The sequence below is a fragment of the Pipistrellus kuhlii genome, unplaced genomic scaffold, assembly GCF_014108245.1.
Source record: "Pipistrellus kuhlii isolate mPipKuh1 unplaced genomic scaffold, mPipKuh1.p scaffold_m20_p_4, whole genome shotgun sequence".
Classification (NCBI taxonomy): Eukaryota; Metazoa; Chordata; class Mammalia; order Chiroptera; family Vespertilionidae; genus Pipistrellus; species Pipistrellus kuhlii.
This window is the reverse complement of record NW_023425540.1, coordinates 22728748-22742507: the sequence shown is the minus strand read 5'-3', so window position 1 is coordinate 22742507 and position 13760 is coordinate 22728748. Positions and strand designations below refer to the sequence as shown.

The following is a 13760-nucleotide window of genomic DNA, read 5'->3' as shown; positions in this document are numbered from 1 at the left end:
GGTCAAACCAAAGCACCAACTTATGGCTTTGTTTGACAGATGCAACCCCAGAGAGCTGTATTCTCATTAGCACCATTCTGCACCCATATTATGCTGAGATTCTTCAGATTTCTACGTTGTTTATAATTTTATCCATATGTGGCTCAGAAGAGTCTTTACTGATCTAACCTCCTAATGACAACAGGATCACAGTGGACTGAGTAATTGTAACATCCAGGTCTTTCAGCATTAAATACAAGTATGTATTTTTTAAAAATAAATTATTTTAACAAAAATGCACAGAATAGACTCTGGTTATTACGGGTAGTTAAATGGAATCAGACAAGGGAGAAATATGTATGTTATGAAAATAAGGAAAATAGTTCTTAATTAACTGTATATACTTAAAAATTCTCAAAGCATTTCCAAGTTCAGTATCTTATCTGACATTCTGAGTGATACTGTGGAGTGTTGTCCCCACTTTATAGAGGAAAATACAAAGTGTCAGAGCAGTGAAGATGGGGGTTTCCTCAAAGTTCAGATTCCAGGAGACTGGACCCTGCCAGTAAGAATGGGAACCAGTTCAACAGCAGCATGGCCAGGGAACATTAGGGGCCCTGGATGGATGGAGTGGTCCTCCCCTTCCTGGCTCAGTGGGCACCTCATGGGCATTTCAGCAAAAAGCTCAGCCACCCTGGCAGAGCCAGGAAATGCAAATGGTCATTTTCAAGTTCAGTATTTCATTGGATGATACTCAAATAGCCAATCAGTGAAGGGCAGGCAATCTATGAAAACATATCTGTTAGCTGTGATGGGGGGGGGGGGGGGGGGGGGGAGAGGGTGTAGGAAACAGGAGAGGAGAGCAGAGTTCTTTGTAACAGCTGAGAGCAGTGAAGGCGTGGAGACCTCCGACTAGCTGACAGCAGGCGCTGTCTCCTGGTTGCTGAATAGACTGGGCACTGACACTTGATGTTCATAATTCTTTCCAGGAAGACAAGGTCACAAAGAGTGGTCTGTTCATTGGGGTTTGTCTGTTGTTATTTGTGTAACAATTGGGGCTTTCACAGACAATAGGCAGTGTATATGTTCATCCAAAAGCCAACAGAACATTTCAAGATTATCATAAACCTGCATTTGACTGCTTTTAGTTCAGGATTCTCAAATTATACAATAAATTTTCAGTCTTATAGAAAAAATCCTAGAGGTGATTAGAATGTTAGTTTAAGGGGGGGATATTTGCTCTTACTCATGCAGAAATTTATGCTGATATTCCTAAAAGTTGCATTTGCATATGTTTAATGAAGTAACTTTGGACTTTGATCTCAGCCCATGATAATGACTACAAATGTATTAGCTTTGGCTGGTCCTCTTTTATCAAGTGTAAGTATACCACATAAGCAACAGAGGGAATCATAAAATTAAAACTAGGAGTCATGACCTGGTGAGATATAAGGAAGTTTCTAGAAGTCAATACCTAGCAGTGTCCAGTCTTCCTTCACCCTTTTAGCAGCTCACTTGAAGTTAACCAACCAGCAAATTAGAAGAAGTTTATGGTAGTATGCATGGGGAATAGTCTGCCTGCACTTGCCAGTGGAGGAAACTCAGCCAAGTCTTTCTAGAGTGTTTCTACCCTAGCAACAAATGCACGCATGAGACACTGAAAAAGGCCAGCAGGTCTTCAGGGGGGTGCTAAGGGAAGTCAAGTGCAAGGAAATGTGCCCAAGATAATACTCCCTGTGCCCCCACCCATCTCCCAAGTTTGTGTGAGGAATCACTGGCCCTTTACCCCTTCACTGGGGACTTGAGGACAGACCCCCACAACCACCACCAGCAGCTTCCCAGCGGCATGACGTGAGAAATCCACTGAGTGCTCCCGAGCTTGAATTTCAAAAGTCAGATGTTTAAAATGTATGTGTGAATATGTAAATATGTTCATGTATATGTAAACATAGAAATCTCTACCCTTATTGAAGAGGAACTGAAAGGTATCATTAAAGCTATCTTTGGTGGGAGAAAAGGAAGTTAGCGCGATATCTGCCTGGGAGAGGGCACGCTGGGTCCTGCAGGGGGGTGCTTGGATAAAGCTGGCCCTCCGGCTCAGGAACTGGTGGAGGATGCTTTCCCGTGTCTTCGGAGGAGCATCTGTGGAAGAAGCCAGTGCCGGGGCTTTTGAAGACAGCAGCCCCCTGCCTCTCCTCTGCTCCAGAAGCTTGCCAGCCACTGGACCCCTCCATCCACCTTGTACCAAAGCTGTAATGCTCCATATCTCTCCTTGTATCTCACCAATTCAGGCATTAGGAAGGACCACAACTTGGCCGGTTTTAACAAAGATGGTGGTAAAACAGGTTTCCTGCCGGGGTTCTAACCTGGTTTCTCTTCCCTCTCACACAGGGGCGCATCTGTAGAAAGGCGGGCAAGTCAAAAAAGTCCTTCAGTCGCAAGGAAGCGGAAGCCACTTTTAAGAGTTTGGTGAAGACACATGAAAAGTACGGCTGGGTCACCCCACCTGTCTCCGATGGCTGATGTTAGCAGCGAGGCCTCCCCACACTCAAGACACCCGCCATCTCCTCCTCCACGCTGAGCATCCTCCATCCTTTTTTACTCCAGCGGAACTGAATCCTGAATGCCAAGGAGACATTTAAGTTATTTATGAACAGATGTGTTTACAGAGAGAAAGAGGGAAGCGAAAGCTGTTCGGGATTAAGTTTCGATCATAAATGAATGATCATCTCTAAGTCACTTTAGAACAAATGTTGAGCTGGTGACATTTCCCAGCCCACCTGCCCCTCCACCTGGTCCCATTGCCCTTAGCTTCTTTCCATAACAGCAGCTCCAAAGAGCAGGCAGGAAACTCGACGCCCGCAGCTTGACCCATTTTCGTGTCCGTGGCGCCGCTCATATTCCCCAGGAGCGCCCTGCACCGCCGGTCCATGCTCGCTGTGCCCTCCATCTCTGTCTCTCTCCCTGGCAGGGCAGCGTCACTTAAAGATGTGTCTTTCCATGGCCCCCTGTGACAACATGTAGACCTCATTCGTGCTATGACCTTTGGCTCTTGAAAACAAAAGTTTAATATCGCCAGGTTCTAGTGATTTCACATAACTGCCCTCTTTCTTGGTTCAGATGTGCGCTCTGTGCTGGTGGGGTGGTGGCCACAGAGAAGCCAGCGCCCTTAGGTGACAGGCAGGGCTGTAGAGCCTAAACGGGGCACACAACCTTGCAGACGCCAGGCATACACTCCCTGGGGCTCAGCAAAGGGTGGGGGCATGGGGACACTCTCTTCCGATATCCTGAGACGCTCCTCCGACAGCCGGCTTCTGTTCCTGTCTTCTCTCTGCTGGTCAACCCACCACCAAAAAACGAAAGACAGTTTTCCACCCACGGAAGTCATCAGACTCATTTTATCATGTGTGCTAGTGACAGGGAATGCCAGAACTGCCAAAGGATACCAAGTGATCGTACGACGACTTGCATGACCGGGTTTAATTCTTCACCCTGTAGTCACTTGTGTGTCCCCCCCCCCCCCTAAGGCTGGGGTGCATGAGCACCCCGCTGTGATATAAACTTCCTGTTATTTAATCTCCCCACAGTTTCATTTCTGTCCTCTGTTAAGTTACTTAGAACCTTCTAAGGAATTCCATGAGATGAAGAAATACTGTTTATAATCATATGCAGGAAGAGGAAAAATATTCACCCCAAGTGGAAAAATCTTACTGGACACATTTGAAATAAAATCATGCATACCTGACACACTGCCTCAAGAATCCAGTCATTGTGGGCCGCGCTTCTATTTCAAATATTTAATCTATCTGAACTATTTTAATATTTCAAAAACCGCACATAGCACAACAGCCATCTGCGGTGAGAGATAGGAGATGGGTTATAGGAACCCGGAGTCTTTGCAAAAGGATTAAAATGGTCCCCAGAAGCAACAAGGGAGATAGCTAGAAACTGGCACATAAAGGGATGATTTGGCCAAACTTGAATGTTGCCAATTATATTTAACCACTCTGAGGGAAGAGAAATCATCCTTCAGCCAGCCTTGGCTACTCAGGGAACTACCTGCTTTGTCCAAAATTGTCAGAAATCTAACCTCGCTTCACAGGACAGGAATGGAGTCCTCTCAACACAATTGGCCACTCACCAAACCTTCCTTTTATTATTGTTTGTTTTTGTTTTTGTTGTTTTGTGTGTGTTTTTTACCACATTTTTATTTGCTCCCTAAACACATGCAGCTCTGTTCGGCCAAAACAGCAGTGTATTGAGAATGCCTGACCTCCTGCTCAAGTTCCCTCCAAGTAACAATAGTCACGAAATTCGATGACAATGCACTTTAAGCGTTCATTCATCTGATCCTCCACAGAGGAATTCTCCATTCTGGAAACCTGACATTTAGCGGGTGGTTTGGGACCCTTGGTTATTCATTGTAATCAAACCACACTGTGTAGACATTAAAGAGGACAGAAAAAGGTTTTCATGGAAGCACCTGAGTTCATTTCTTTCCAGATAGTTTCCTCTTTAATGTAAAATTAAAGGTGACTTCCTTTAAGGAACCATATGCATTATTTGGAGATATTTCTATCTGTCCAAAGCTGGGTCACCTCAGTGCTGTCTATTAGCTTGTGGAAGAATTTGTGCATATTGTTTCAGGAGATGCCAACCTTGAGGAGATAGGAAATCAAATGGTCACTTTACTTGTTTGGCCTCAGTTCCCTCCACTGTAAACTCATGCAAAGTTGATGTGAGAATTGGCTACACAATGAGGGAAGGAGCTTGAGAAACCCAAAATTGTCATATACACTTTACACTGGTGTTGGGAAATTTACATTACAACAGGCTTTCATTAGAACACACTTGGACAAAGACTCAGATCGAGCGATTACAACAATTCATTACAGTTACCTTGTCGTCATATGCTGACTTTCTGTCTCCAAACCCCTACTTCAAGTCAATGAACCAAACTTCAGATATAGGGAATACAAAAGTGTAATACATATCTCCTTCCAGGTATGTACTCATAAGACAAGAAAAACACACAGGAACCAGCAACAAGTGAGTGGAGACTAAATGCTAACTGCAGGGCTGTCACTGTGCAAGCAGAGGATTTCTAATTAATAACCAGGGAAGCTTTCACAGAGTAAGTTAGGCTTCAGCTACAGCTAGGCAAGAGGGAAGGACTGGTGTAGAAATGAGGTGGGAGGGGCTGAAGTCATCTGTGTAGAGGGTTTGGTCTTTGTCCTACTGGCCCTGGAGGGAGAACTGGGCAGCTCCTTGCACTTCTCACCTGCAGGGACCCTATCTATAGATCTGCAGGATGCAGTCCAACCTCACAGCCCAAGACACCCAAGAATTCTATTCCAGTGTTTTATCTGAACCCTTCTAATAACATGCAAAGTTTAAATAAAATTTGCTTTCTGGAAAAGCAGAACTAGCATGCTAGTTCAGAGGACGGTAGAACCATCAAATTTGGGAGGCCAGTTTGTCTAACTTCATACATTCTCTAATGGAAGAAACAAGCTCAGAGTTATTGAGTGTTTTTTTGTGTGTTTTTTTTTTGTTTGTCTTCTTTTTTTAATTCAAAAGTCAACTGCAGAAATTAAGCCAACTGATGCTGTCTGATCCTCGGTGATGCCACCCATGAACCATTCGGCAATTCTCACAGTCCACATCTTTAGCCCATTGCTGGGTGGAGCCACACGTCTTCCAAGCTGGCTGGAAAACACCCAAAGTGATCCACTATGTGTCAAAAACAAGTTGGTGCAAAGAGCCAACTTTCCATTCTTGACTGATTCAGAGAAGCTATAGTAAGGGAGTTGGACATCAGCCCATGTGATCACAATCAGTATTTGTTTTTCCCTCCAAAGTCATTAAAATAATATACAACTCTGTTACTTAGCTGTATGCTGGGCTCTACCTTATTTTCTGATTTTGGCAGGCTCCAGTCTACATAGTATTGAATATCGCTCAATCCCAGGGCCTATCTGACCTGCAGGATGTGGTCAATGAACTAGAAAGGCCAAATAAACACAGTTGATATCCAGGAAGGCAATGAGTAATGTTAGCTTTGTTCCAGAGGAAACACAGGAGCAAAGTGTGTTGGCCAAAGAGACAGTCAAAGCAGAGTATTTGAACATAGTATAGATCCAAAGGGGAAGCAATATTTTATTTTAAGGTCAAAACAAGGCTAGACAAATAGAATGGACTGAGGGAGTCAACCTCTGGGGTCACCTGGTTGGGTCAGTAAGGCAATGTGTAGTGAGGGGATAAATACTTGCCCTGATTCCCACTGCTGATGAACTCTGGCACTTCCCTGTTCCTCTACTGGAGCAAACTAAGTGGCTCTCCTGCTTTGTAGACACAACATCACTTTGCATCTATAGATCTCAGGTGACCACTGGTGATAACACTAAGTGAACTAAAATAGAACTACTGCAACCCGATGTGCTTGATTTCATTCCTGCTTGCCTCCCCAACTGATATAACTATATTTCATGATCACAGTTACTATATGACTATGGCAGGCTGCTGATCTACATACCATGGGCTACTTGTATGTAGACTGTCACCACAATTCACACTGTGGCTTTCATGTGTACTCCTTCCAAAGGTGTCCTATTCTGTGGTCCTCAAAAGAACAGGGGTAAAATTACATATGCCATAAAATAACTAGGAAATAAATGTTGGCTATTGGAAGAGGGTGAATGCACAAGTCAAATAGTAGAGGCACTGTCATAATGGAAAAAAACAAGGATTCTCAAAAGCAAGACTTTAAAATCAATAGATGTCTTTCCATGGAATGTTTATTGTGTCCTTGCATGTACTATGTTCAGTATTTGTTGGAATTCCTTGTGATTTCCATATGCATTATTCTCGGTGGTCCATTGTGGGTAGCTTTCTATCAAGTGGTGCCCTCTGATCTTTTGTGCTTTAATTTTTTTTTTTGTGCTTTAAAGCATGTCATGGGTATCCTATAAAATAAAGAGGTAATATGCAAATTGACCATCATTCTAACACACAAGCTGGCCACCCCCATGTGGATAAAAGATGGCCACCACAAGATGGCCAGCAGGGATTGGCAGTTGTGAATGATTAGGTCAGCAAGGGAGGGCAGTTGGGAGAAACCAGGCCTGCAGGGGAGGGCAGTTGGGGGTGACCAGGCCAGCGGGGGGGGGGGGGGCAGTTGGGGGTAATTGGGCCAGCAGGGGAGCTGTTAGACATCCATCAGGCTGGCAGGGGAGTGGTTAGTGGGTGATCAGACTGGCAGGCAGAAATGGTTAGGGGAAATTAGGCAGGCAGGCAGGCAAACAGTTGGGAGCCAGTAGTCCTGGATTGTGAGAGAGACTAAATGGGCAGTCAGACATCCCTATTGCACAAATTTTGTGCACTGGGCCTCTAGTTCTCTATAAAAGTTAATGAAATGTAACTGAACCAAACCTAATTAAGCAGCAGTGTGATTTAGAAGATTTTTCCTTCAGCTTCCATTTGCATTATAAAGATTTATTAATGTGGTTGCCAAAGATCCCCATTAAAGTTTCTCAACTTAATTGAAACTGTATGCTTATCACAACACTATATCCTAAACTAATACTAATTTACAGAGTTACTTTTCTGGAAACTGTAAGAGAGCAGTAATTCTGCAAAGTGACAATTTTCACATTCCTAAACTCAATCTACTTAAAGGATACTTCAACTAACTTTTTACATGAATATGGAAGTTGACTTTTAGTTTTTATTTTAAATTGTTTATTAGAGAGATTTCTCCACACTTGTGTCAATATTTGAAATTGTTTTCCAACCAAGAGCCATTTTTTTATTTAAAATCTGAGATTGTGATACTTTTTGTATTCAATCAACATAGGTTTTGAAATCAAACAGCCTGAATTCCCTCTGCCTCTTATCATCTGTGGATAAGGAACTTAGGCTCCAAGACTCTATGTTTTCACTTTCCAAACTCACTTATGATGCTAATATCTACTGTTGTGGGTTGCTATGACAAGACAGGCAATGTGCAGGAATCATGAAGCACCATGCTTGGCATGTAACTGATACTCATCACATGATTTTATAAATAACAATGAGATTGAACTGGCATGGTCAAGTTGACAGCTTGAGGTGGCTGTTAGATTCTACTTCTGTTAGTTCATTTCATCTCCAGTGAATCTGCATCCTTTTCTTTGGTTGAAGACATGGAGGATCCACCATCAATAGGGCATTGGCATGTTTCCCTCTCACATTAACGTTCCCCAGTCACATGAATGTTTCTCTTTCTCTCACTCTCTTCTTTCCTAAAAAAGTAAATTAAAATAAATAAATTTAAAATTCTTTTTTAAAAATAGGCTCTGAATTTCTCTTGGGTGATGGAGATGGATGAGAGCCTGGTCACTCATCCAGAGATCTCCAACCATAGCTGGGTGGGAGCATTGACTGTGCATGCATGTGTAGTCTAGGTCCAGGGACATTGTTGTTTGTTTGTTTGTTTGTTTGTTTGTTTTTTAAAGCAACAGTAAAAGAACCAGTAGGACTGCATCTGGATCCTAACACTGAGAATTCCAGGTGTGGCCTCTGTGTTGGTAGGATAACTGAGGAAAATGCATGCTCAGGAGCTCTGCTTTGTCTATCACATAAGTGTTTGTCCTACTGAGTTTTATTTCCATGCCAGAATAAATGCTACATGCTAATGGAAACAAGTTACTCTTACTTAGACACAGGGAAGTGGTAGAGATATTGAGGTAGATGGACAAAAATGGAGTTAAAGTCTATCTGTTCAGCCTTCTGCAGGGATCATGGATAACCATGCATGAGAGAGGAAACAGGGTCAGAATTTAATGACTGTTGAAAATACTTGTTTTTCTTTTGTTTTGTTTAAACTTATGCCAGAGTTTGGTTTGTTTTTACTCATGAAAATTTTTAAAAATAATTTTGAAGATTAAATCCAATCAAATAATTCTAAACAAGTTTCTTATGGAGGACTATTCCTATTTTTTTTCTTTTTCTACACTTCAAAAGTTTTTAATTTCTCAAAGACCTTTTAGAACTATCTTCTCATATCATCTCCCTAGGCAATGCTGCGAGGTAGAGTACTATGGCAAGCTTGTAGATGGGAAACAGGCATTTAAAGCATAATTGATTTTTCTAATGTGATTTCACTTCAACACGGTCGATTACTTTCCTGTCACAAAAAACATTACATTAAGTCAATCCTAAAACAACTTTGAAAACTCTGACTCCAAGGAATATTTGTAGTACACACTCTTCAAACTTGGTCCCTTTTAAATACTAAAGATCATTTTGCATTGACAGTACTTCTTACAGCAAGTTCACATACATACACCTGATTTATGTAATCTTAGTCTCACTGTTTCAAGGATTTTCTTCTCACTTTAGTTTCTACATTTTACGGTGTTGCTTTTCCATAAGCTATAATTTCTGAAACAACACAGTGCTCCATGCAACGCTGCCTCTTAACCTCCTCTCTTATGTGATCTGGAGCCTCCAGCAGGGTCTCTGTTCTCACCTGCTGGGGTCTTGTGTCCTCTCAGCTGTCCCCAGAGCTCTGAACATCATGGCATCCAGGATCTCACCACATTCAAATGGTGGGACTAGAGGCTGCTTTGGGTCAATGGTAGCGTGGAGCTTGCTAACATTTACTCTAGAAGGTTAGTGTGGGAAACAAGATCCAAGGTTCTGACTTCTAATCTCCCAGCCAATTACTTATTTAATAAATAAACTGGGAAGAGCCTTGGGGGCCAGTGGAAATGACCTTGTCATTTAATTTGGTTCAGACTGCCCCAGGCTGAGTCCTAAACTCACAGCCTGTTCAAACACACTTCCTTCCTGTCACATAGAAGGTTTTAAAACTAGCCTATTCCAATCACTTCCAAAGGTGAAAGGTTCTTTCCAAAGGTGGCAAGGGAACTGTAACCTCAAGATCTCATTATATTTTTGTAAGGGTGTTTTAAGGTACAGGAAATTAAGTTCAGGGTCCAGGGTCCTTCTCTAATCTATTATAAAGTTGAGACCAGAAATGGGGATCTTTTATTTGTAATCATATTGCCTTAAAGTATAAAATATATCTACACATACATATACATGTGATACACCTAAGAACTAAGCACTATCCTGGAACATAAAGAGTAAATATACATATTAATGTATATAGTACTGAGTTGAATAGTGGTGCCCAAAAGGTTATGTCCACTCCCTAATTCCAGGAACGTATAAATGTGACCTTATTATTATTTTTTTAATGTCTTTGCAGATGTAATGAAATCAAGGATCTCGAGATGAGATTATCTGGGATTTAAGCTGGGCCCTCAATCCAGTGGCAAGTGTCCTTGTAAGAGAAAGGCAGAGGCAGACTTGAGAAGGTGATGTGCAGAGAGATTGCAGTGTTGAGTCTGCAAGCCCACTCTAGGTGTCATTGTCAATGTGGAAATTTCTATGCACACCCAAATCTCAGCTCTTCCTGCCACGAAGTCTACAGCAAAGCCTTTTTTCCCTCCTCTGAGACCTGTAGGTCATTCTCTCCACAGAGCTCTATCCATGCTGCTCCCCCACGAGCACTGTGTCTCCACTGTGGGAGCCAGGTCCATCTCAGCATCCCAGCCCTGGGGTGAGGAGTGGGTTTCAGGCCTAGTTGTACCTCTTCCCACTCACTTGGGACAGTTCACCCAAAGCCTTGCCATAGGAAGGACACTAGGACCACTTCTTCCCTCATGGAGGCTTTGGGGATAGAGGGGGAGGCATGGCCACCCTGATTCTGCTTGGTCCAAGAAGGCCTCTTTAGGTCAGCTCATTTCAGTAAGAGTTCTCAGGATGGCTCCTTTGGGGAATGAATTACCAACTAGCCAGTGCACCATTTCCTTTAACTAGATTTCCCTCTGTCAAGTTTGCTCTAAGTTATGAACACCTGGGGGGAGATGTGTGCTGCACCAGTCCAGGGAACCAGTCCCACCACTTGGTCCTGCAGATGCCTCCTCACAGTCTTGACTCATCGCCTTCCACTGCCTGCCAACCCCCAGGCTGTGAGCAGACATCTTCTGGGACCATTGGAACATCAGCAGGAAGAGAAAGGAACAGCAATTTTTGTATAAAAAGGTGTATCTTCTCCAAAAAGGGAACCCACCAGCCCTGTAGGAGGACACATCTCTGCCCGCTGAGAAACAAAGCCCCTTAGCTGCCCCTCGCGCACACAGTAAGCCCACTAGTTGGGCCTGAACACACTCGACCTCCGAAGGCAGCACTGCCCGAAGCCTAAAGAGAAAGGCTGCTGCCTTCCTCAGGTTCTCCCGGCCTCCGTGGGTACTTGCTTCTCTCTGTCCACCAGCAGGAGGCTCAAGCTACTCCCAAGCTACTCCTGTGCACAGCTCTGCTCTGCCTGACTTGTGCATAATAGGTGCTATAAGGAAGGGTTAATTGAAAAGAGAACATTTCAGTTAGAAGGAGACAGGAACTAGGGACCAGGAAAGAGAGAGGCTCAGCTTCATCTCCTTTTCTGACACCGGCAGCTTCCGAATGGCATGTGCCAACGTGTGGGTGGTTCTGGGAGAGTTTAATTACATCTTTTCCCCAAAGCTGATCCAGGCCAGGACTACAGGAGCCTCAGAGGGGTGTGAAGTGATCAGCTGCAGTGGGATCAAGCTCTCGCACCAGGATGAGGAGGGGCAGACGTGCCTCTGCACTTGGACCTGGTTCTGGTGGTTTCCTCTGGGAGGATGGCCCTGCAGACCATGCTGCTCAGGGCTCGGGGGTGTGGGGAGGTGATGGCCGAGTGAGGGTCTGCTGCTGAGAGCAGCCCACAGCTGGACACCTGCCTTCTGATTCCCAGCCTAACACAGAGGATGGCCCTTCTCCAAGGCAAAGAGAACACAAGCCAGCCACCCAGCAGGACCTGGGCAAAAATATCCATCTAGCGCTCACCCTGTAATTTACTTTCCCTCTCATATGGAGAGCTATATGTTTTTCTTTCAAAAGCTTCCTTTTCTTCCCTACAATTCTGAGCATTGGATGGAAGTAAGAGATGCGTCCATAAAGGATACGGGGCGGAGATCTGAGTTTCACTGGGCCCAGCGGGTCTGCGGGAATGTCGGAACAAAGAGGCCCAGCTACGAGCAAGGCTGCGTGGGCCCCGAAACCACATTGGGCCCAAATTGCCCACTTGAGCTTTCTACCATTCTATTTCTGTGAGTTCTCTTTTTAAATTTTTTCCCCATTTCAGTATGAGAAAGATATATCTATTTCCCGTTATTTTTTTTTTTACTTTGAAGAGGTGGTGAGGAAGCAGTGAGAAAACAGAAAGTGAAAATGCATGGTTATGAACCTCCAAGAGAATGTCTGTGTCAGCCATGAGGATGGGAGGGGGTGGGGGCATTATAATACGTAAGGTGCTACTGCTAGGTCAGGCCAATAAAGGGGTGTGGGATAGGAGACCCCAGGTTTATGTTGAGGCTGATATAGAGTAGTGGGAGGGGACTAAGGGATAAAGGAAAGTTCCAGAAGGTTCCAGAACTAAAACTTTACATTCCCCAGTAGCCCCTGCAGGAGTATAGCAGCGCCATGTGCGCACTTTGCAGGGGTGTGGGGTTAACTGGGGAGGTCTCCTGAAGTCATAACAGAAGGCTCAGGTGGCCCAGAAACCACAGGTCACAGCACCTCATTTACTCAGGGGCTGCCATTCTTCAGGTGACTCAGGAGTGGAATTCTCAGTGATGAGGACACATTTGAAAAGACAGCATACAAACTGAGATTAGGCTCCTAGTGGGGTGATGCAGGGCAGCAGGACACACCTGTACTACATACAGGCACGACCTGCCCACAGGTGGAGACCCATTCAGGATAGTGGAAACAGAGGCCTGACCTACTGTGGAAGGCATACTCTGGCCCCCAAAGGCATCCGAATGGATATCCTATCCCCCCAAAGCCTGGATAGCGTGGGCTATAAGGAAGGGCCTGGACAGTCACAAACTCAGCCAGCATTGGAGTACATCCCTGTGTTATTGGGGAAACGGGTATTCCATTCCCCACTGAGTGCTGGTGGTAGAGATCTTATGATAAAAAAAAAAAATGTTCTAGGACTCTCACGGGAGGATGAGTGGTTTTTATTTGTGTAGAATTACATCCCTGGGTTTCCAAAGTCCCATTTCCCTTAATTCGGTCCTGGAAGAAGTGTAACTGGGGTTTCAGTAGAGCTAAAAGCAAAGCAGTGTCCAGAGCTTCTCGTTACAGCTGGGTCCAGTTCAGCATCAGGCTGGTACCAGTGCATTAGTCCATTGTGTGAGGGTGAATGCAAGGGAGCCAAGAGAGCCCGCCCCCTGCAACAAGAGTCCCAAGAGAGCCAAGAGAAACCAAGAGCCCTACCTCCTCTATTTAGGGCAGCGTTTTTCAACCGCTGTTCCGCGGCACACTAGTGTGCCGCGAGATGTTGCCTGGTGTGCCGTAGGTGCAGACAAGACAAGAATTTTATAATTTTTCACTATTTTGTTTACTTAATATTTCATAATAAAGTAATTATAAATACTTTCTTTGTGTTTATTTGATTCCTATTCAAGAGAATTACTTTATATATAGTCAATATAGGCACAGGGTTAAATTTTTTAACATTTTCTAATGGTGGTGTGCCTCGTGATTTTTTTTCATGAAACAAGTGTGCCTTTGCCCAAAAAAGGTTGAAAAACACTGATTTAGGGGATTAAATATTCCAAATCTCATGCTCTTGCAGTGGTCATATCTATTCTGGCCAATGACCTATTCCCAGGTGTGGCTGACAAAAACCTTTTCTATGTCAC

At 44.1% G+C, this 13760-nt stretch overlaps 1 protein-coding gene across 1 annotated transcript in view; it reads left to right on the top strand.

Annotated features, from left to right (window-relative positions):
• Window positions 1-3724, top strand: part of UBE2QL1 (ubiquitin conjugating enzyme E2 Q family like 1) — a 31354-nt gene extending 27630 nt beyond the window's left edge. The window contains exon 2 of the mRNA XM_036410415.2: window positions 2371-3724. Coding sequence (XP_036266308.1) covers window positions 2371-2502 — 132 coding nt within the window. The 3' untranslated portion in view covers window positions 2503-3724. The remainder of the gene's footprint in view (window positions 1-2370) is intronic.
• Window positions 3725-13760: the final 10036 nt, after the last annotated feature.